This window comes from Acanthisitta chloris, unplaced genomic scaffold (assembly GCF_000695815.1).
Source record: "Acanthisitta chloris isolate BGI_N310 unplaced genomic scaffold, ASM69581v1 scaffold3173, whole genome shotgun sequence".
NCBI classification, from domain to species: Eukaryota; Metazoa; Chordata; class Aves; order Passeriformes; family Acanthisittidae; genus Acanthisitta; species Acanthisitta chloris.
The window spans coordinates 74,241-98,493 of NW_008663063.1; the positions used below are offsets into that span (position 1 = coordinate 74,241).

Consider the following 24,253-nt stretch of genomic DNA (forward strand, 5'->3'; position numbering starts at 1 on the left):
AGCCACCACTTGTCTCACACAGATATACCTATGTATACAAGTCTATAGCACCTCCAACTTCAAAGCAATTACTCTCCATACTGCAACTGCTCTAGAATTTACTTCTACCTTGGCAATATTCGCTAAGTGAAGCATTTTTTCTGTTAGTGGATATCATCAAAGCTACAACATCTAGGGACCTTTGAATTACAGTTTCACATGAAACCAAGAACAAGTTTGCCATAAGAATGTTTCTTGATTTGTAGATCTCAGCTGCTGAACAGAAAAGGTGACTGAAAAGCAGCAGAAAGTGTTATTGTCTCTGAGTAGCCAAATGATTGTGTAACCTAGGCCACATATCGAATTTTAGCAAGTCATGTTCACTTTGAGTCACTCTCCTACAGTATTCTTACTCAGTACTCCTCGAAATACCAGAAAGAGACAAGAATAAATTTACTTTTTCCCTTTCTTTAAATAAAAACATGGGGTTTTTTATTTTTTTTTAATTTATAGTCTCATGTTATTTGTCAAAACTAATTTTAAGGAAAACATTCTGATGAGAAAGGGAAAAAGCTGAATATTGATATTGATATTAAAGCCATAGGACTGGCTGGGGAAAACAAAGTCTGATAACAGAGAAAAGCATACCTGATACATATGTATCATAAATGTTGTGAATACTGTTTGTGATGTGAAATGAGAATTGAGAAAAAAAAGGGATGAAAACATCTGACTGTACCTTGAGGAGAAGTAACCTGCTGCAAACGTGCGTATACAGATCTGATGTTTTTTGGGGAAAAATGCCTATATATTTTGTAACAGAGAAATACTTTATTTTCTTAGCATCATTAAAGAAAAGACATGGTTCTCTATTGTATTTCACTGTAGATTTGCATGTATTAAAGCCTATGGACATTGCTCTGTGTTAATAGGCATGTTTAACCTGTTGTATCTAATAGTTATAGCAGACTTTATTCTTACTAAATGTTTAGTGTTACAGAAGTATTACAGAAGCTGGGCAATCTTCACATTAATCACTAAGTAAAGATGAAAATACTTACTTGCATGTTAATTAAATATAATACGATATTTCAAATGCCTTTCAAGGCCTGCAATACTGAACCTCTGGCACCAGTACCATGTTTGGCATTATTCAAGATCTGGGTTGACATCAATGACAAGAAGCCGCAATGCTTTTGGAAATGAGTTTGGCATTAGATACCAAAAATATTTGCCATTAATGTCTGAGGGTATATTTAATATGCATCTTTTCCTGAAATAAATCTGGATAGACAGCACAATGGAGAATTCACAGAACTTGTCCAAAATCATCATATAGCTGGAAGTTAAAAACATATTTGCCTATCTCACTGACATAATTTCTTAACATACTTCTGTGGGAAACATTTCCAAGTCATGTGTTAATTATGGATTTAATTTCAGTCCTAAATACCTGGCTGGTTCTTGCTGTCATGAAGCTCTAAATTTTCTGTATAATTTATAGCTGCATTATTTCTTAAATAGCAAAGACCTAAAAAACACTGAGCCTGGGAAGAAGGGCTGACTAATCAACACAGTGTTAGTGTGGCAAACTGAGAAGAAGTGGTATGAAGCTGAAAACCAAGATGAAATAGAGAACAACGTATTTTTGCAGTGGAGGGAGGGAGGGAGAGAAGGAAGAAGAGATTTTACAGTAATTAGACAGAACGAATTTTAAAATGTTATAGCTTTCAGCTGTAGAGGTCAACATCTTGCCATTTGGATGCTTGACTTCTCCTGGGTGGTGCACTTCCAGGCAACCTGCTTGGGAAAAAGAGGTGACAGCCAACTCACTGCCTAATTGATTTAGGAACGGTGCCCAGGGAGACAGTCCAATTAAGTTTACAAGCTGGCAATTAGCAGGAAAGGCCTCTAAATCCCTGTACTGAGAGCCTGCTTGCCTTGGTAAGAACATAAATGTGCTAAAGATAGCAAGGAGAAAGCTGTGCTTTCTGAAAGCTGTTGTGAGAAAACCTCACCAGGGAGGACTGAAGGTATAGGTGGGTAGGAGTGCCTCCTGCTCAGCTCCATCCCAGCTGAAATCAGGAAAGAGGTAATTTAGAGGTTTTTTTCTGAACGGCCAACATGCACAAAAACATCAAATAGCTGTTATAATTAGTGTTCTGGGGTACTCTGCAACTATTAAACCTGTCATTGAAGTTAATGCAGCTGAATTATCTCGCAATAAATGATAACTTGTAAATAGGTTTTTTAATAGTTTGCTCTGGATAACAGCAATTATCCAGATCAGCTCTTTTAAAACTACACAACTATGAGTCAATCCATCATTTTTTTGTTGCCAACTTCCTATTACATTAATTTACTTTTTTTGCAGTTGCATCCTTGGTTAAGTTTTTTTAATTCAGTCTTTCAAAGTTTTTGGTCTGTAGCACTTTTAGACAGGAGTTTCCTGCACAAAAACATATGAGTGTCTCACTAAGTAAAGAAATAAAGCAGATTTTCAAATCTTACTGTTACCTACGCTGTTGTTTTGGGTTTTGGGTTTTTTTTCTTTTTGTTTGTTGCATTTTGTTTTTTAAAAAAGGCTTCTTCCTAACCTCAATAGCTTTACACAAAAGAATCATAAAAAACTCCTGTAAAGAACTACAGACAATCCTGTTTTCTTGAACACTGCTGGGCAAAATGCTGACATTTTCCAGGATGAGTATATTCAACATGGCTGTCTGCCCTGCTGAAATACTGGCTTGGGAGTCAGAGGTTTTAAGCATGATTGGTTTTTTAGCTCTCACAGTGGGCTTGCACCACTGTAACTCGCCTGACTTGAATGAAACAAATACAGTTCTCACTGATGAGCCACTGCAGGGGTTTTATTCTTACTTCAGCCATTGACTTGTTGTGTAACTCTTGGAAAGCCCTTTAGCTTTCCTTTACTGCTTCTTGTTATTCTGCTTGTAAAACGAAGACAGTTGTGGTTTTACTCTTTCAAAGCCTCCTTACACCTAAAATGAGACTTGCTATATAAATTCTACAATTAGTATTATTACTTCTTCTATTCACAACTCCTGGCAAATTAATTGAGAGACCAAACTTCTCCGAAGGTTTTGATAACCTTCCTTCTTTTGTAAAAAGACTTCAAGGAAGGAAAAGGTGCAACTTCATGTACTGAAGCCAGGAAGAACAGAGTACTGGGATAAATATATATATACAAAAAGATAATTTGGGAAAGAAAATCGCATTACTATTCTCTTATTAAATAGCTTATTTTAGCTTGTTAGGTCTACAGAATGAATACAATTCCTAAAATTCTATACTACAGGTTAAAAGAATTTCCACATGATAAATTGTTATGCTCTATTAGAGTAATGAGGAACATGAGAGGATGCTGATCCAACAACAGATCGAGGTTTTATTCTGTCAGATCCCATATGAAAAGGCACTAAGTAATTGTGAGACGTAAAGAACTCCTTAGTTCATATCTTCAGACATCTAGTAACCACTTGCTTTTAAGGCTATGGTCCCATACATCTAAAACTAGAGTGTTTCAAACGACAAAAACCTTGTGGGGTACAGGTGTTTCTTTGAGAGCTGAGGGTTCAACAAATGTGTTTACTAACTTACCAAGTTTAAAATGAAGTACTCCCAAGGGTCCTTTGACAAATCTAACCAACAAAAGATCATGAATATCTGTGCCATGAGGGCTGGCAAATGCAACTGAAGGAGCAGCCCACTGGATCTGGATGAGGCTGCTAGGCACCTCAAAGTGTTTACTGAATTGCAGAGTTGTCTGAGGTGAATAGTCTTGTGCCAAAAGCTGAATTTTAATTGGGGACAGTGCTGTGTCAAATAGTTGCAGCTCCCCTTGAGAGCTGCCGACCACGAATATGGCTCCAGAAGGGTGATAGGTTATTACATCAGGCAGCAGTTCTGCTTGGGCTAACAGAGTCACTTGGTTGTAGGCTTCATACAGAATTATTGACAAATCTTCACAGCCCAGGACTAGTTTATCTTCTGTAACATCTCTGCAGCAGCTGATGGCCTTGGATCGCAGCGGTATCCTGGTGACGGCCACACACTGAATTTTATTCCTAATGCACTTGTAGATGCAGCTGTCAACCATGGGCTCTTTGGCTGCAGAGACTGAGTGCTCGACTGTGTACACCTGGTAAGGCTGATGAGTGCTGAAGCTAGCATCGAGAGGATCCCACTCTGTACGGACATAACTCAGGACCTGACAAAATCCAAAACATTCTGGTAGTCATTTGTAATCATTTATTCTTACCTTGATGATTTAAAAAGAGACTGCTGCAAATACCCTTTCTCATGGGTCAGGAAGCTGAACCAAATACACATTCTTGAAATGGAGCTATATAATCTACTGTTTTAACTTTCAAAAGGTTAATTTGTTTCATTACAAAAAACCCTGCAATACAGTTTGAGCCATATTTGTTGTCCAGAGTATACAACAGGTTAGTAGAATAGAGGATAAAAGAGGGGATGGTCCTAACAATATCAGTAAGAGGAGAAATGAGCATCTGACTGATACAGAAGAATAGCTGATTATTCACAAATGGTGTGGGGGAGAAATCCCAAAATTTCTGGAAAAATCTATAATGGGTTGCTCTGAGCATCATACATAGAGGATTTCTGATAATTGCTCTGGGCCATGGTAACAGAAGATACTACACTGTAGTGGTAGAAACAATTACATGTTTAAACAACACCTACTATATGTTGCCAAATGGGTAGGTGGTAGATGTTCTTTGGTGCCATAAAGCTTTAGAAGCAGAATACATGAATTGGTGATATCAATAAAGGGGGGACTATTATGAATGAACTGGAAGAAGAACTCAAAGGCAGTATGTAATAAAAAGACAGTAGCTGCCAAAGAGCAAGGATCTGTAGCATGGAAACATGGGAAGTACCATAAAGTGGTGGAGGTAACAGTGGAGACCAATGAAGATTCATGTCGTATGATATATGGGTTTGAGCAAGAGGTGTTGTACAGGATGTGAGCAGGGAAACTAGGGCAGAAAAACCAGCTGTAATTAAGTTACAAATAGGTTTATGACAAGCTATTTCTCTGAAAGAGAGAGAAAACCCATGTCTCTAGAAGAATGAGAGTAGTGGAAGTCAGTTGGAGACTTGTTGGTGCTTATTCATGCAGAAATAAAGAGTGAAAGGAAACTGTCAACCTGAGCTGAACCCCAACTTCAGGTTTACTCACAGCAATCTTCACACTATAAATGAAAGCTGCTGATGTGCCACAGCTTTTGGAAGCCCCTTCTTTTGAGTCCAGGTGGGATGCAAGGAACATTTATACAGAAAGGGGTAAAAAATGTGATTAAAAATGTGATTAAAGAGGGAGAGGAAGGAAATACAGAAATTTCAGGTTGAAAAAAGAAATGCACAAATAATGTTAGAGCAATTTAAATTTGATTTTCACAGATCATAAGAACAACTGAGCAGGTAATTTAGCCTTTCATCCTGCAAAGGAGAATAAGAAATTAAGATTTTTTGGCATACCACCCATTACTTCAGAAGTAACTGATAAATTTATAAACAAGCTATTTGGGATGTTGATTGGACTGATTAGGATGTTTTGTTCTGACACCTTACTTATTTTGTCAGCAAAAGGGTTTCTCATTCAAAAGAAAGAAGAAAAGGATTATTGCAGTTCTCTGGCTGGAAACCAGCTGCCAGTTAATGCGGAAGTCTTTGCTACTCTAAGATAAGTAGCTAGGGACATGCAAAGAACCACTTAATGCAAAAGCACCTAATACAGAAGCCAATGTATCCAACCTGTGAAAACCACATCAACCAATCTCAACAGAGTAGCGATCAATGAAAATATACACAAAGAGGAAATAAAATATTAAATTACTTATATAGTCTGAAAAACATTTTCCCACCTCAGTCATTCCCTCACCAATGACTTAGTTTCTGCAACTAGTAATTTTATGCCCACAAAATGTTGTAGTGGCTAATGTGTAGATGTGAGAGCTACTGAAGTGTGTTTATTAGGGTGTTAAATTGCATGGCAAGGAAACTCCTAAAAGAGATTATTGTGGACAAAGGATTACTGTGACCACACAGTTCTCTAACCCCAAATAAAGACAAAGTGAAGTGTTATTGTTTGTTCTGCAGTTTTCCCTAAGAGTATGTATAGAGACCCAGGTAGCTCCCTTTCAAATGTGTGAAACAGAAATCTTGCCCAAGCAAGTCTTCAAAGCCTCCATAACTTCAGTGAAGTGAGCCTTGAGGCCCTCTGGGACTCAGATCTCTGTCGTCCTGTGGCAAGTTTCAATGCACTGCATTATTCATCTACATATTTTGACCCTAAACCAGTGTTTTTCTCTGGACATCTCACAAGAAAGTCATGAAGATCCACACAATAATCAAGCCTATGAGAGATGAAAGCCTCATAGCACTATCAAATTCTGAAGAGTCTGGCCTTGAAGGTTAGGACAATAGGAAGAAAATACATGAAACATGGACTTTACAACTCTATAGGAGTGACTGGTGGAAAACAGCAATGAAAACAGTCACAGAAAAATAAATGTTGCCATCTGATTGTTTGGGAGTCAGCAAGTAAACTGCACCCAATTCATAATTTTGTTCTGCTTTTTTAGAGCAAAAGTAGGACAAAATGATGATCACTACTTTGAATTGAAAAGAAAGTAAAATCTTGCATTTTGGAAGGCTGATCTAATGAGTCATGAGATGAGAAGCTTCCTAGCTTCACATAAGTTTGAGAGCAAATCCTTGAAGTATAGGGTAGGGCTGGTTGCTGTATGTAGCACAATTCTAGACTAGGAAAAAGTTCCTGCAAGGACAGAAAGACTATTTGTTGCCTTTCAAAACATAAGTTTTGGCATAAAGTTTAAACACATAAGGCTTAAAAGAAACTTTCCTAGACACTACTGTTCATGTTCTGGCTGAAAACAAGGGAAACATTTCTCCTTAGATTGGAACAGATAGGCTGCTTCCTATGCATCAGTGGCCTCATGTGCCTCTTGCAGGAAGAGTACCAAACTGAGAGACTTCTTTGTTCTGCCTTCCAGTTTTGCTGAATGTAACTGGTATTTGGCATTCTGAAGAGGAAAAAAAATGGATATACTCTTTCATCTGAGAGGGAAGATTTGAGTTTCTTTGTGAGAAATTACTTTTATTATTAATTCTTCATGACACTAACTGAAAAACTAAAGCAAAGAGACACACAACACAGGAACGTTAATAAGCCTGAGATAATGCTTTTGAAAGATAAAAAGTCTAACAATCAAAACTTTCTATTCTTTTTTTCCCCCCCAAGAAGATGGTATTCTGCCAATTGTTCTTCTGCCTGGTAAGAAGCCACACACTAGTAAACGTAGTGCACATAGTGCTTTAGCAGTCCATGTAAAGGAATCTGCCAGGATTTCTGGTGAGTAGTAGTTCTCTGGAACCCTAAAATAGCAACATATCTTTAAGCTAACAAAACATTTGCTTAGAGAATGGGAAAGCAAACGTTGGAGGAATTTCCTCAGAAATGGGTACGACAACTGTTGGACCTGCAGGGGAGGAGACAGGGCAGCAGATCTGAAAAGACTGAGCCATTCTATCACCTGGTGGGGTGTATCGTCCATTCAATGTTAGTGCTTTCCATAAATCTTGGACTAACCTCTTAGCCTTGGATTACCAGGAAAGATTTCTGGAAGTACTTTGCATGAAGTAAATCCAATTACTTTCTGTCCCTTTCAATTTTGTGACACGAATGCTACAAAAATACAGTCCATTTATTTAAATACTGTCCATATAATTGACACATATTTCCCTTATTAATGTGCCAGTCATGCACCACTACTGCACATTTATATTGTTTGCCCCTTGCAGTACTGACCTGGGCTCTGCACCAGCTCATCAGCAGGATGAGGGATGCTACACATGCCAGGTTCTCAAATCCTATAGTCAGGAATCACAACAATTTAAGCAAAGGAACCTGTTAATCTTTACAAACAAGGGGCCTGAACAATGCTAGTTAAAACCCCTTCTTTCATTTCATGTTCGAAAGAAACAATAGCACTAGCTTGTGTGGGCAGTATCACTCTTCTCAGTGCAAATCTTTGAACACTTAAAATTGAAGTATTTTGCATAGAGTGCTGGGAAAGGATAAACTCCACATATCAAAACAAGTGAGAGTTTTAACCAGTAGTTCTTAAGCAGAAAATTGGTTTACCAGGCAGATGAAAAAAGAAAACAAAAGAAACAAAGCAACAAGCTTGCTGTGACTGAATTGTGTGTCTTTCAGATGAGAAAAAATGTCTGATTTATTTTATGGATGTTAAAAAATTGCTTATTTAATTTCACACAGTGAGGTTCCAAATAACAACAAACATTTTAATTAGAAATGTAAAGTGAGAAATGTGGTGCATGCCAGAATAAGATAGTTTTAAATAGAGTACTGTGGAGATGGAAGGAAAAAAACCATCCTATTTAAAAACATTTCTAAAATAAAAATGCAGGGATTCTACTCTAGGTTACTTGTTTGGCTGCACTGTATTTATGGTCCCACATGTGATCTTATTATTTTAGATCTCTAGTCAATATTTATTCTTATTTTCTTTCAAAATTTATCAGCATCTTTATCCCATATTTTTCATTGCACTTTTAACCCAATGTGGCACCGAGAATTTTGCTTTCTTTGCTTTATGTGTGTGAAAGGTATTTCAGCCATTCAGCCACATACAATAGATGTTTTTCTGAGCACTACAGTAACTGTAGGACAGCTCGCTCAGAAAAGATCTGCTGTGTTTATTTCACAAGTCTGAGGCACAATGTGGAAGCAATAACTATTAAATAGTATTTCTTGTGAGAAAGAAAAATAATATTCTCTCTTAGGAAAATTATTTTTTCCACAATATTGAAGTATAATTTCAGTGATTCATACTGGCACTAAATGCAGTGAAAACAAAAATGACGAAGACAAATGCAAAGTGCTACAGTAACTGAGCCCTGGCATCAGCACCTCCTGTTAATTTGTGTTTGCAGAATAAAGTTCATGTGGATTTTAACATTACTTTCTCTCAAAGCATTTAATCCAAAGAGGAGTTCACATCAGATCCTATTTATTCATAGCAAATTGTTTGAAATAATTTCTGGAAGATTCCTCTTCTGGTTTTGAAATCAAAACACTAGCGTTGTCTCCACAGGGAGACAACTTGAATAACATGCTTGACCATTGGCACTTTAATGTAAAAAAGCCCAACAAACCAAACAAAACCCAAATGATTAAATAAATCAATTAGAAAATGGATGACATTACTGGAGGAAAGTAGACAAAGGTTCAACAGGCTCCTGCAGCAACATGCATATGTTTAAATGTACATCGCACACTGAAGCAAAGCCACATGCTAAACAGAAAAGCACTTTTATTTCTTCAAGGGATAATTCTTTATCAAATCTTACAGCATTCAACATAGTAAACACTAATCTCAGAAAAAAATTTCTGTTAAATAAGTCATGATATGCAAGGAAAAAGTTCTTTCTCTTTTTAGAAGAATAGTGCTTAATAGTAGTACATGTTAAAATGTAAAGTGATACAGCAAAATTCAAATAAGATTTATAGTGTATTTAAAATGTAAAATGTATTTCTTTCATTAAGTTAAAGAGCTGCTGAAGTACACAGTACCCCAAAGACTCTATATGCAATGTGAATCATCCCAATAGAGAACGTGTGGTTACAGGTGATGAACATGATGAGGGGTTCAGTGGCCTCTCATCCTAGAGCTATTCCTGTCCTTATCCCAATGAGCACTCTTCTGATGGAAGGCTAGTATCACTCATAAAATTCTTCCAGGCAGGAAGTAGTATCTTATTAGTGCCCCATTTACCTTTGCTCTGCCCCAGCAACAGGAATGTCAGCAGCTGGCAGGTCATTTTGTGGTTTCTGTCGGTCAGCTCTGAGGTGATGGCTGTGGGTAACACCCATTAATTTCCTCAGGCTTGGTTTCATTAAATCAATATGCCAAACAGCTCTTTACGGGCTTGATATTCAGCAATTTCTGCTCTTCCTCTAGTTCTAGATAATAATGCTGGTTTTGCTCCAACTGGTACTCTATTTTCAAGTAAAATGTTGGTGGTATTGCTATACTACACTTCTTGATAAATGCTCTCAACTGAATCAGTTCATGCTTCTCATCCTTCTGTTGGCAATAATAATTTACTGGGAGAAAATTCATATTATTGGTCAAGTATGATAAATATGGACTTACTTTCATGCGTAACAACAGCATGTCATGTTTTTATTCCAGGTCTATACCTGAGGAATACTACAAAGGTAAGGAAGTAGAGGCAGAGAGAGGCAAATAAGCATGCTTACAGAACCACTGTATTTTTGTGGTACCTGACCTAGAGAGTAACTTTTTAGAAGCTCTCTAGAAATGCTAACTATGCTTTTGCTCGTGTTTAAGCTATCAAATGATCCTCAGAAGTTAAAATTTTAAGTTAACGTTCCACCTCAAGACTCTCTAGGGGAAAAATGTACCTCATTTAATTGCAGATTTGGGGTTAACTTTACTTCTGGAGCTGCTGGGTTATGACATTCTCCCATCTATGCATGGGAATTTAACTCCAGCCCATAAGGAATGCTAGACAAATCAAGAAAAAAACCCTCAACCAAACAGCCATATGTTCCACGTCATAGGATAAGTGTATAAGCAGAGTGTCTTGAGCCTTACTGAGCATTCAAGAGCTATGTACATGGAACAGCCCAACTGACAGCCAGCAAGACAATTTGATATCCATATATGACTAAGTTTTCCATAGCTCTGGCATACTGCTTGGTATTTTATTGATAAATACAGGAAAAGAAGTTTCATCCAAAGATCTTAGAATTAAAACAGACAAGTACAGCAAAGAATCAGAAAATGGAAATCAACTGAACAGTTAAATTTGGCAGTTCTGCTTTTAAAAAGAATTTTCTTACAGTTCTAGTACAATATGGTCCAAATGAAAATGATTATGAGCTTAGGCCCAAAGCCTCAGTGAATGTTTATTATCATTATCGTGCAGAGCACCAGTTACATGCTTGGGACTATACTAGAGTATAAACCAGAAAAGGACCAAACAAGGTGTATTGAAAGACGCAGAGGAATGCAGTGATTTGGGAATCTCCCTATAACATATAAAATGGAATAGAGAAATATTTAAAGTGACAGGAAAGTAACTGTGAATTCCTTAGAAGAAAAGAGTCTCTAAAAACATCTCAGAAAATAAGAGATTGTAAACTGCTATGTTGGCATGAAGGAGATTTCTGGAAGATGTGGGAAGGGAAAAAAGGCACAGGAATGGCACTGTCAGAACCTGGACATACAGAAGTCATGGTAAGAAATAAGATCTGAAATGTTAGTAGGATAAAGTTTCATAATATCAAACTGGCACAGGGACTAGGCTGGAAAAGCTTACAAAGAACAGCCACACATTTTAGCTCCCAGAGTAATTTTTCTATGTGATTGGGCATAGCTGCAGGGGGAATGGAGAACTGCAGGTATAGATCAGGCAGAGGAGAGAGATGAGTCAAAGATGGCTGTGAGTGGAGAGGGGTCAACAGGAAAGAAGTAAAGAAGGCAGAACTGGAGGTAATTTAAACTTAAATTATATAGTGACTAATAACAAAAAAGAGAAATAAAAGCTGTCTCACTACCTTTTCTCTTTTCCTTTCAACAGGTAGAAAATCCCAGGAGGAAAAAAAAATCTCACTGAAATCTGTATTAGTTATCAAAGTAATAGTTCCAAGACATTAAAACATTTACATCTTCCCTAATTACAGAGAAGAGGATGCTGTTTGGAAGAGCAGCTTATTCTAAAGTGTCACCTAGCCTTTTACCCTACAGGGAAATAGTCTGTAATAGCTAATCCAGAACAGATATTCCACAGCTGATCCTCAAGTTTGTGCTCTTCTTCCACAGTCAGCACCTTTTATAGTCCATATTAGAAGTGGCTTAAGATAAACTGAAAATAAAATTCCAAATACAGGAGCATCTATACAAGATGTTATTCCAGAAAAGCTTTTACATGTTAAATTCAGGCTCCAACTCTTTCAGAGTATGCCCAGATAGCTTTGTTTTTGTATTTCTACCTAACACAACAAACTGGATTCAAATATTCTTAAATAGATGAAATAGAAACAACATAATTGACATGGGAGCATCTGCCTAAAAAGGTAAGCTAAGCAGGCATCAGGAAGAGGGTCAGCTTACACCTTTGTTCTAACTTGCAACTTACATTTCCACCTGTATGGGGAGTTTTGACTTTTTCCTTAATTAAAAAATCCGCCCCTTAGTAGATCAATACTCATAGCAACAATTCAAACACCGTCTGGGCATAGCCAGAATTTTATAACAAAACACTTCAAATGGGTGTAAAATGCCTATCAGTTAACATTGCAGACAATGTAAAATAATTGCATCAGACAGGCATGCAACAGTTTCAGTTTTTAACTCAGATTAGTTTTCTAGTGGTACTCTGACACTTTCATTTTCAGTGATAGAAGCACCAAAGCTATTCCATGATAAAGACCTAACTACCTTGCTACATTTCTCAGGTTGCCAGTTTTGATGTGAAAATCGTAAACGTACTAAATAAGATGCTTTTTTTTATTAAAAAACAATCTTTGTTTATAAGATTAGAATGGCTGCTCTTCCTTTCTTCTGTTTTTTATCATATCTGTTCTTTATATCTACCTGAATATGCATTTAAACTGAACAGTTCTTTCTTTAGCAAAACAAAAAAATCACGTAACAAGAGAGTTGAGCACTTTACCTCCAATTTGCCATGTGCACAGCCTAATAGCAATAAGTTGGCTCTGTCCCTCTCACTGGAAATAGGAGACCAAGGCCATGCTCCATCACTAGTTGCTGACCACCAGCAAATGACCATATCTTGCATACAATTTATTGCTAGGTGACGTTTCATCCTTCTACCTTCTGGTCCAAGTATATCAATGTCAGAAATCTGATGGAAGAAAAAAAGCAGGAAATATTTGAGGTGACAAAATAGCATAGTAGGGGCAAATGGGAGCATTTACTTTAGACGTGTGAAAAAGACCGTATATATGCACAGACTACTGCATACATATATCTTCATATAGGCTGTCTGTAAACGTAAAAAAATATCTCCTCAGACAGAAAAAGACATGCTCACACTTTTATCTACGGGGAGGGGATTGGGATGGAAAGGAATGTGAGTTAAGAAGGAATTTACTGCAATGACTCCAATCAATACCAAAATGTACAGTCATGGTTGCTTGACAGCATCGACCTCCACATAGGATTTAAGCTTAGCCATATTAAATGACAAGTTCTGCAAAGCTGACCACGGAGCTAAGGCTAGTGTTTAAGACATAATCAAAGATTAAATATATTCTACAGTATTTGAGCAAACATATCTTTTTTTTTCCCCTCCCTAAATTAAGGAATCCAAACACAAACATCCGCTTTGCAAGAGAATATGTACTTTTCTGCATAATGTGGATGAGCTACAGCATCATGCGTAAAGTTTATGCAGCTCTTGAGAATTGTGCCTCTTTCTCAGGAAGGATTTGTGGAATTTATTATTCAAACTCTGTTATTTGGAGCATGGTTATTTGAAAACATGAGCAGTGCACCATCTGGGTGACACATGCCAAGGAAATATAGATTGCACCGCATTTCTGCTTAAGGAATTAATGGAAGGTTGATAGCTAGGGGAAAAAAAAACTATCTTGCCATTGCTGGTCAGCAATAATCGAACCACTTTCTGGGGATTAAGCGCATGGCTAAGCCTACTGGACCAGACACTAGCAAAGGGCAGGGGGTCTTCTTATCAGAGAAATGCTTCTGGAGCCAGTCTCACTACATGACAGATTGCTTTCATATTCCTGTCTGCAAGGCAACAAAGGCTGGCAGTAATGCGATAATGCCAGAGTGCAATGGGTGTTAAGAACCCGTTGCATTTATGTATTGTATTTAGTAAATAATCAGGCTCATCCAAATTGTGATCTCAGCTCTCAACCAAGGCCATTAAAATCAAGGTTAATGCTTTAATAATCCTTTGCTGTTTTTTTATATGGTCAAAAAGAACCCTTTTCTATTTGCATGGTCATAATATTATTGACCTCTTCATCCCCTGAATACACATCAAAAGGAACTGAAATCAAAGTAATTACCAATGTTGTTCTCTCATGGTAAACATTTAACTCCTTGTTCTTTCTCCTTCAGTAAACTGAAACGGATTAAAAAACCACAGAGGGGAAAAACTTGCGAAAGGTCAGTATTTTCAGAATATCCCATGTTTTACTTGTCAAAATACTTAGAAGTGTAAAAACTAAATATACACAAGTTAACAGGTAGCTGCTTCTTGAATTAGAACTACATAAAAGTAGTTAATTTGGTGACAATATATTGATTAGATTGGATAACCACAAATACTTCCACAGGTATTAATTAGTCCTGTATTGCAGTGTTATCTGTTGATAACAATTTCACATGTAATAACAGCCACAACTCTTGTAAACCTTTCTGTCTTGCATTAGACATGTCACTCTCAAACATGGACTCATGCCTCTGAGAAAAGGCAAATGATAATAGTTGGGTTTACGCTTTGCTGGTATTCAAGACTGTAGTGATTCATACAATAAGTCTTCCTTTGTTGTTTCAAGCTGTAAATAAAATCCAAGATGGAATGTATAGAAAGGAAGAGGATAGAGAAAGTAATTCTTTCATTTATGTATATATTGTGTAAAAAACCTGAACTTTTGGATAAATATTAAGCTGTGAGGAGGTAAGTATGGTTGACTTGTTCTTATTGACAGCACTCTGGCAGTTCAGCACTGCTGCCAATGTTGCCCATCAAGAGGCTGGACACTGAACAATGTGAAGCTGCTTATCATTACAGTGATAATATGACAGAAATTTAATTATATCATCACAAGCATTTTCCTCATTTTAGAAACAGGAATTTAAAACCAAATACTACGTACATTTCTCAAGACTACACCAACAGTCAGAGGCAGATTTAACTTCTGTGGTAGCTCTATACCAGTGCAAGCTGTCTTTCTCATTCAACTTCTCTTCAAACAAAAATCAGCTCCTTTTTCTTTCCTTACAAACCCCCAACATCTGTTATTGTTACATATTGTTACAAGTTTGCACAGCTGCAATTGAGGACCAACTTTGTTTCTACTGAGAATGGCACTAGTGCTGACTGTGTCTGTGATCTTTTAGCTTTTGGAAGTTTGACTAAAATCATCCATGAAGAACTCCAAATCAACGCAGAGAGCTGACATAATATTATTGCAGCAGTGAATAACACTTGCTGCAGTCTTGCACTGGTGCAATTCTGAAGATAGTAAAAATTATATTTAGCTGCCTAACTAGCAAGCCTCACATAAAAGAACATTCAATTAAAAAATGCAAATTGTTTTTTTTTGGCTGGTAAAGAAATATTCCATAGTGATTCCCACTGATTTCAGGAGGAAACAAAGTTATCATTGAACACGGAGGCGTTTTGAGAAGCTCAGCTGCGTCAGCAAAGAACTGAACTTAACAACCCTATTAAGGAGTGCAGCAGATATTTCTGGTTTCTTAGGGAAGGGAGAGTTTTCAATGGATAAGGCTTTCCTTCTTACTCAAGGAAAAAATGCCATAACCATTAGGTACAAAATGTGCCCCACAATACTCAGAATGAAAATTTATTTTCTAAACATTAAGTCAGGAGCTATTGCCCTCACACTTCAATGACAAAGGCAGTCTTCGGTTCACCACAGCTTCTTCATTAAACTTTAGCACTATTTTAAAAAGCCACACCACACTCACTTCCAAAGCTCAGCCTTGACAAACACCATAGGCCAGGCACGAGGCACATCATTTTAAAGTAAAGTATGTATCAGCTCAGTTCCTGGTGAACAGTGAACTGTCTCAAATCCACGCTATAGAGGTTGGATCAATCTTGCAAACACAAGTCATTGCTGAAAGGAGGCCCTGAACTGAAACAGCCTGGAAAATGTATTAGATATTAAACCTAGCAGAAAGTATTCCTACCAAGCAAGTTAAAACACATTATGGCAAAACTTAAATTAAAGACATCCTTAAAAAGCTTGCCTTGCAGATGCAAGCTCCTTTATGTGAGGAAGCAAATTACTGAGGGGTTGCCAAGGGGGAAATATTTGCTAGCACAAGATTGTTTTCCTTAATGTTCATCCAGTCTGAAATCAATACAAACTCTCTTTCTCACAACATCTTTCTACCTTTTTTGGGCAAAGGCTTGTCCCTTCTTCATTCTTGCAGTGAATTGGATGCTGCTCCTTTCCTACTTCACCTGTTCAAAGCTAATTGCCTTGGCTGATTATTTTTTCATACTGCTGTAGCACCAAACACTTCCACCTAAGGTCAGCTGCTGCTCTGATGCCAAAGAGCTTATGGTCAAAATAAGTTATGCCTACACAGTCCAACCCATCCAAACCACAGCATAATGCAGCTTGAGATCAGCTGTTTTCCACTGACATCCAGACTGGCTAGTTTAAAACCAGCTCAGCTCTCTCTAGGCTACCTTTCAGCAACTCCTCTGTCTGTGGTATAGGCACACCCACACATAAAGGGCTGGAAAAAATGTATTTTAATCTTCACTGTATAACTAGTGAATTGAGATACAGTGGCACCAAGTCACTTGCCTAAGGTCACATAGATAGGTGGCCAGTGGTGAGAAACTCAGCTTCCGTATCTTAAGTCCTAACTCAGTGGCTTAATTGTAAAAATTACTCTCCCAACACTACCATTACTGTAACTAGAGGGGAAATTAAGGTTTCTGCAAGTATTTACAGAGCTCAGACAAATTATCAGGGCCTCATGAGTTCATGTCTATCAGCTGAGCCACAGTAATGGACCATGCATGTGTTTTCAGCCCACAACAAACAAGAGGTAAAACACATTAGCTTAGAGGTAAAACCTCTTTTACACTGAGGTTTACCATTACAGATTTTGCTTCATGCTTGTTAGATGCTGAGAAGGTGCAAAGGGTTAGTTACTGCTGCTCAATGGACACAAGGTAATCTGTCAAGCAGGGGTCACTCAAATGTGTGTCTGAACCCAAACTTAAATACAGCAGAAAACTGGATGGATCCCTCTTGGCATAGTACTATAACTCATTAACTCAAAATGCCATGTAATTTCTTTAGACTTTTCAGTAAGTGTCATTTTTAGAATTTGGGCTGCTTTGGTCAGTTATATAAAGGTTTGTAATTTATGCTGCTATACAACATCAGTGAGTACCAGTGATTCATAATGTATAGTTCCTGCAGTATCTTCAGTCACCACTGACAGTTATACCTTAAAGTCCAAACAAGAGAGTTTTTCCAGTCTTTTGTTTACATCAGGAGAATCCATCTTCTTTGTAAACTGAATAAAGCAGAGTTGGTTATGGTCCTCAAATGACAAGATGATGAAATTGTCTGTAAGAACAGCTGAAAAAAAACCCAAATAAAAATTGTCACAGCTGTAATGCTTGTTTCTAGTAACAAAACAAAGTACTGAACCCTCCACTAAGACACTGCAAAAAGCAATTTTTTTCAAGACAGTGTCTTAAATATTACATTGAAATCCCTTTAATCTCCTAAAAGACATCAATGTGTCATCCTGCCAGAACCTTCTTGGAAATGAGAAATAAAGCCTAGGGAGTACTCTGATTACATAAACCTGAATAAGTTATCTCATATCAAATTGCCACTACATTCAAATATATGGTTTATGCCCTTCCACATTAATTTTCATCTCAGTTCAGCCTTCAGTATTTTTTTTCTTATGGTTACATCCATCAGTATTTCAGAAATGCACCTAATACAGCTTAGCTTGTGCTAAGGGTGACAAATGCAAATTAGTACTTGAGGTGTATCTGGTATTTTGACATTGCAAGGTTCCCTGGTGCTGCTACAGACAGCAAGGAGGCTGTTACATCCAGGATTATGCTTTACAGGGGTTATGAATTTGTTGAAAGCTTCACATGGAGGTATCCGAACAATACAAGATGCGTCTGACTCCCTTGTAGCCTGGAAAAGCATGGTGGAATCCTTGCTGTTATCATAAGGGGGTGCTAGACCAAAATAGTTCAATATGAAAGTGATTAACTAATCTGACAAAGAAAATTACTTGGAAACCTCTAGGATTTTTCCCAAGTGTTACCCCATTATTCAAGCAGCACCCACATTTAAAGAGATGTCTGAGTATGAAGTGAGTCACCAGGGTAAGTAGTACCAGGACATTGAGGAATCATTGATGAGAAGCAGGTTTAAATTAAAGCTAGCAAGCTGTGTTCAGACTGTAAACTCAGAGACCCCTGTTAAAATGAAAATGCCAAGTAAAGTGGAACCAGATTTAAAAACAAACAAACAAAACCCTGTGGAACAACCCCTGAAAAACAAACTAAAAAAAAAGCACTTGTTACTAATATTCCAGATTTTTGAATCCAAATTTTACATATCCTCAAGTATATTGACAGTTTAGCCTTACTTATAAGTGTGGAAAACTGACTACTCAGCTTTGCTTTGATTTAGCCTCATTTATAACCACTTGCATTTTCCAACACACATGTTCTGGCACAACTCTGAAGTACTCGGTATGCAAATACTAAAGGGTAGAGTTTAAAGCCAAATAATTGCCTTTGAAATATAACATTAACACTAGGGTTTTTGGGGGCAAAAATGTGATAAAGTCTCTGATATGGGGACTTAGAAGCTATAACTGAGATCCTGCCTACAGATGAAAATTGAAAATCACTGAGTGTGGTAGCCTCGATATGTAAGTACACAGTTAAAATATTTTGATGTCCTTGCAGACATAGTTTACACTAAAGATGAGCTCCAGCACACCTCAGATTGTGATGAAATTTTGCCTATAAATAATAAGAATCAGGAGGACTTTATTAGATGTAGGAGGATTATAAAAGCAGTATTTTGTGCACACAATCTGACCTTTATTCTAAATGTTAAGAGGACATGCTACTTTGAGTTGGAATTACAGCATTTCATAGATAATTTTGGTGGCTTGTAATCCTTATCCATTTCTACATATATACAATTGCTAAAGTAAGAACTATTACTTTTATACAGGCTTCTTGTATCAAACATAAATTTTTCTTTTGGCCAACTTTATAATCACAACTGCAATTCCAAGTCAGATTTGGAAAGATGTGCAATTTTGTTGTATTAGAGTAAATTTCCTCTAGGACAACATTATGTTGTGGTTCCGAGGTAAGGATAGTTCAGTATAAAAATTTGTATTTTGCACACTATTTATGTGGGTAACAAAAGGATAGTCTTTTGTTGTTCATGAAAATAAAAACTGTATTGCAATGACAGTTGTTGGGTGTTTTATTTCACTGAACAAAGGCAGTTTTATTTCACCTTCAGACACAAGTATTAGCAAACACGGAGGTTTAAGAATATCTTGAATAAGTGCAAAAAAGGAAAAACATTTTATGTAATGTTATTTACATAATAAATGCAGCAGTCTAAATGTAGGCAAACATTTGTTGCTTTATTACTGTTTTAGTTGTAAACTTTTCTATTTAGCAGCATTTTTTAAACAAATATTTTTATTTCTATGACATATTGAGACAAGGTAAGGCATGATACCTATAATTTAATTTTATATTTAAAAGAGTATTCAAAATAATCTGTACAAACAAATTCAATTTGGGTATATCCTTAGCTTCCATGCTTTTCTACTTTTTGTCACCTTAAAGTATGATGTCCTCCTTTGGAAAGAGAGGGCAAAACACCTGGAGTTCCGTAACTTAGGTGAAGAGTGGAAAAGAGGAGTCAAGAGAGTAAATATGTTCTATGCTCTCTTTGCAATTAGTTGATTAAAAATGAGGTTAGGCTTACATTTTTTGATAAATAAAGATTCTACTAACACAGTTATCTTGTTAATTTTCAAGAATAAATTACAATATATTGATAAGAAAGATCAGAAGGACACAGTATCTTAGATTTCTTAAATAACCAGGCCAATATTCAATAGATGCCTGAGTATGGAGGAAAATAAATCATTAAAGACCAAACCTGAGTGAAGTGTATATTCTTACTAAAAGGATGTAATTTGGGTCTACTTCTAAAGAATTTGGAAGATAATGTAATTTGGCCTGCACTAAAATTTCATGCTCTTGCTCCTGCAGAAACCAAGATACCCAGCTGGTTTCTCATTGGAGCTGTGTAGAGACACACTGAAAAAGCAATAGTCATATTATAAAGCTGTGGAAAACAGGCACATTTTTGTAAGTTTTCTTCTGCATTAAATGAAAACTTCATTTTTAGCAGTCACTGCTTAATAACAATAGTGAGATTCTGGAAACCTAGAAACTAAATCAGAACACCTCCATGTAACTAATGTTACCCAGACATTTTTAATAATCACTTTAATAATCACTATCCCATGGAATTAATCAATTGGCTAATGTCTGCTTCAGTCCCATCTTCCCACTTATGAAATAAACATGACAAGTTCAAATGGCATGTTCACAGCAATTAAAATGTATAAGAAACTGAATTTTAGAAACCCATGAAGTATTTTGACAAGCCTGAAAATTTTGATGTTAAATATTATTCTTAAAGTGTTCTTAGTCTTGAGGGTTGTAACTATGGCATTACATGCAATTACTTGTTGTGTTTGCAAGTCCCCAGTGGCAATAATTAGTCTACCTGTTGACATACTGCTTCTCTACTCTATTGTTAATGTAGGCAATTGATTTGCACATGGGTGTAATTACCATCACTGATGGTGTTGGAGATGAGCTTTCCCACCAGGGTCTTGTCAATCACCACTTTCTCCAGCTGAGGCCCAGAAAGGCTTAGGGACACCAAGATGCCTGAGTGAAAGAGGAGCTAAATCCAAAGAGTGAGAAAACAAGACATCAAAAATCATTAATAAAGTGAAACGTTCCAAGGTACATATTAGCAGCTGTCCATTATGTAGTAATCTAATTTTCAAAATTACAAGAATGAATTACCGTTGATGTGAAGATGTCTTATAATGACTTTGAAAGCTTTTTCAATGAAAGGGAGGGATGTAACATGATACTGAGTTATATGGGTACAAGAATTACAATTGCTGAACACTTGAATAAGCAGCATGCTAAGTCCCCAAATGTTGCACAAAATGTACTGAATTAGTTCGTTAAAAAAGGGAGATCCCTGCATGAGGGAAGGAATAACACTGACCACTCTATCATCCATGGACCTGATTTTTTCTGTATGAAATAACTGCCTAGCCTGCATCAAAAAATGTATACAGTAAGGTTTAGTGTAATTTTATATTAGTCTCATGCTTAAAACTTGCACCTTTTTACTTTCCTTGTTATATCTGATAATTCATAATTTGTTTAACTTAAATAATGGTGCCCGATCAGAGGGATAGCTGTGAGCTCGCAATAAATCCATTCACTCCTTAACACAAGGTTATAGATGCCTCTCTTAGAAAGAATTTAAACCATTGGACAAAATATTCAGAGGGTTATTTCAGAGTTAACTGAATATTTCTGCCTAATTAATTTAAATTGAATGACACACATAATCTTGAAGACTAAGTCACAGTATCTATCAGCTCTTTCTGATGTCATATCTTGTATGAGAGAGGAAATGCTCAGTGGGAGGAGTTATGAAAAGCATTTATTTTAGCATAAATAAACCATTAGTCATTTTCTGAAGGCAACTGCTACAGCAAAGGAATTCAGAAAATAAAACCCACAAAAGCAATCCTCAGTGGAAAGACCATTGTAGACAAGTTCAGAGGGCTCATGAAAGGCCAGCAATCTAGAACTGCAGCTCTTACTTCTACATAACAGCAGATTTTAAAAGAAATCTCTGTGCTTCTAAAAATCTTAACTACTAGAGAAATACTTGCTCTTGGAAGAGAATTTGGCAGAAAAAAACCCACCCCTGTTTGTTCTGTGCTGGAGCTGTGAGACAAGTCTGGTTGCAATATAATTTTAGAACTTTCTCGCAGTGAAATCTACTGGATTGTATAATAAATACAAAGTGCTGGAGATGGGAATGTAGTGATCTAATTGAGCTCGCCCCTTGTGCAATACTCTGCTCCCCATAATTTGGTTATGGAAACCAAACAATATTTTGCTATATTACTATAGCTCTGTGCTCCCCATAGCTAAGAACAGAACAAGGGTATTTAAATAAATTATCTCCCTGCCCTAATATCTTTAACCAAGGTTTTTTGAAAATTAATTCGAGTGATGTGTGGAATCAAAAAAAAAACAAAAAAAAACCCTGTGATGTAAAATTAATTTTAAAGAATAACCATTTCCCAACCTGCCAAAGTCTAACCATGCATTCACTTGATAAATATATATAGTCAATGTTTCAATATTCCCTGTCATGACAGACGTCCTTTAAGGTTTTGTCCTAGTAAAAATGTTAGACACGGTTACACTCATGCAGCTTTTATTACAATCGTTCAAAACTTCAATTTGTCCTTATGTTGAAGTTAGATTAGATAAAATCACAATTTATTTCCAACGTGGTAATGTGAAGTCCAGCAAGGTTGGAGTATGGTTAGCTATAATTGTCCGAAAAACCTAGTTGAAAAAGCGAGGGTTGAAACCCAGAAGTCGCCAAACTATGATGCAAGCAACAGTCAAGCAAAATCACATAAATACTCTAGAAATCTCAGTTCTAAATTATTGAATGAATATCAGTCTGACGGAGAAGAATAAACCACCTCAAATCTTCCAGTGTTATGTGCCAACAAAAGAGATGGTGCAGTCATATAAATAAACTCTCCAACTTGTGTCTTCAACTACACCTTTGCTTGGGAGCTGTGTCCTTCTCTCAGAAAGTGTTACTGTAATGGTGGGTTGTTCCCATGTTTCCTTTCCTTGCAGGGAGTGAGGAAAACAAGCTGGAGTTAACCTGGGAGAAACCCCACAGTGAATAAGAACTCTGTTCATAGCCTCTATATTTACCTGCCAGAGCAAGGGATATACACCACCCAGCCAGGTAATGAGGAGAGGCAAAACACAGGAAAAAATGTGGTTTGATATGCAGATGGTCAAGGATCTTGAATGACTGCATTATGGAATGTGGCCACATGCTTGTCATTCTGCTGACATCTAACACGTTCATCCACTATCCTGTGTAGAGACTGGCCTGAGTGCAACAAATAAGGTTAGGATTTTTAAACTCTTAAATACTTCAGGGTGTAAATTCACTTTATGTCTATATATTCACTTCCTGGTAATGGCATACATCACACCTGTTATAGAGCTAGAACAGAAATCCAGTGTTTGATGACAAGACATTCAATATTAAGTATTGGGCTAATGGGTGTGCTTTGCTTTGCATCTATGAAACTGTCACTAAAGCAATGCTAGGGATTTTCAATATTACATAGATCTCTATGCTATCATTATGGCATGACAGAATGGGAGAAAGTAGGATGGCTTTTATTGTTTCTCCCATTGTGCTCCCTCCTTTCATTTTACAGTAAACCATTCTTCCCCATTATTTTCCTCAGAAGTATGAGATACTTGGGAAAAATTTAAATTTAACAAATTTGGGCTCCATAGGTTTTTTAAGTTGGCTCCTCTAGGAACTTTAACTTATAAAGTAAATCATAGACCATACACACTATATTGCCATGTAAGGTTAGTATTTCATCCATCTTCCTTTAAAAGTGCTTTGTACTAGAATTGAGGTTTTAAAAAAATCAGCTCTTAAAGTTTACTATGAAGTACAAGCAGTACTTAATAATAATAATGCAGGGCAGTGGTGGAGGTATCCCTGGAGGTATAAAATAGACACGGCACTTAAGGACGTGTTTTAGTGATGAACTTGGTAGTGTTACGTTATCAGTTGGACTCAATCTCAAGGGTCTTTTCCACCCTAAACGATTCTATGATTCTACACAATCTTTCCTTAAAATATTCTCTAAAAGAGAAACTCCACTTTGTTACTGTTTTGGTGTGCAGTCTATGCTAAGACTGTTACATGATAGTAAGATTTAGGTGCTGTTACACACAGGCTTGCACAGTTAAGATCATATTTGGTGAGGGAAGCAGTCCAACCATAAGTACAAATTAATATAAAGCAAATAGGGAAGATTGCAAACTTGGCTTGAACACAGATACACAGTGATCCAACTCCAAAATGTACTGCTCAAGGGAACTGCCCATCACTGCTGAGGAAGAAAAGCAAATGTAACAGGCATTATTTACACAAGGCACTACGTCATTCCATCTAACAGATATTAAGTTAGGGAAA

The 24,253-nt window shown here is 36.9% G+C and overlaps 1 protein-coding gene across 1 annotated transcript in view; it reads right to left on the reverse strand.

Annotated features, from left to right (window-relative positions):
* The window catches only part of WDPCP (WD repeat containing planar cell polarity effector), a gene marked incomplete at its 3' end in the record, with an annotated part of 90,162 nt that overhangs the window by 53,554 nt on the left and 12,355 nt on the right, over window positions 1-24,253 (reverse strand). Inside the window, exons 6-9 of the mRNA XM_009070831.1 lie at window positions 20,749-20,863; window positions 17,316-17,449; window positions 12,775-12,966; window positions 3,598-4,207 (exon numbers count right to left, since the gene is read on the reverse strand). Of these exons, the coding sequence (XP_009069079.1) occupies window positions 3,598-4,207; window positions 12,775-12,966; window positions 17,316-17,449; window positions 20,749-20,863 (1,051 nt within the window). The remainder of the gene's footprint in view (window positions 1-3,597; window positions 4,208-12,774; window positions 12,967-17,315; window positions 17,450-20,748; window positions 20,864-24,253) is intronic.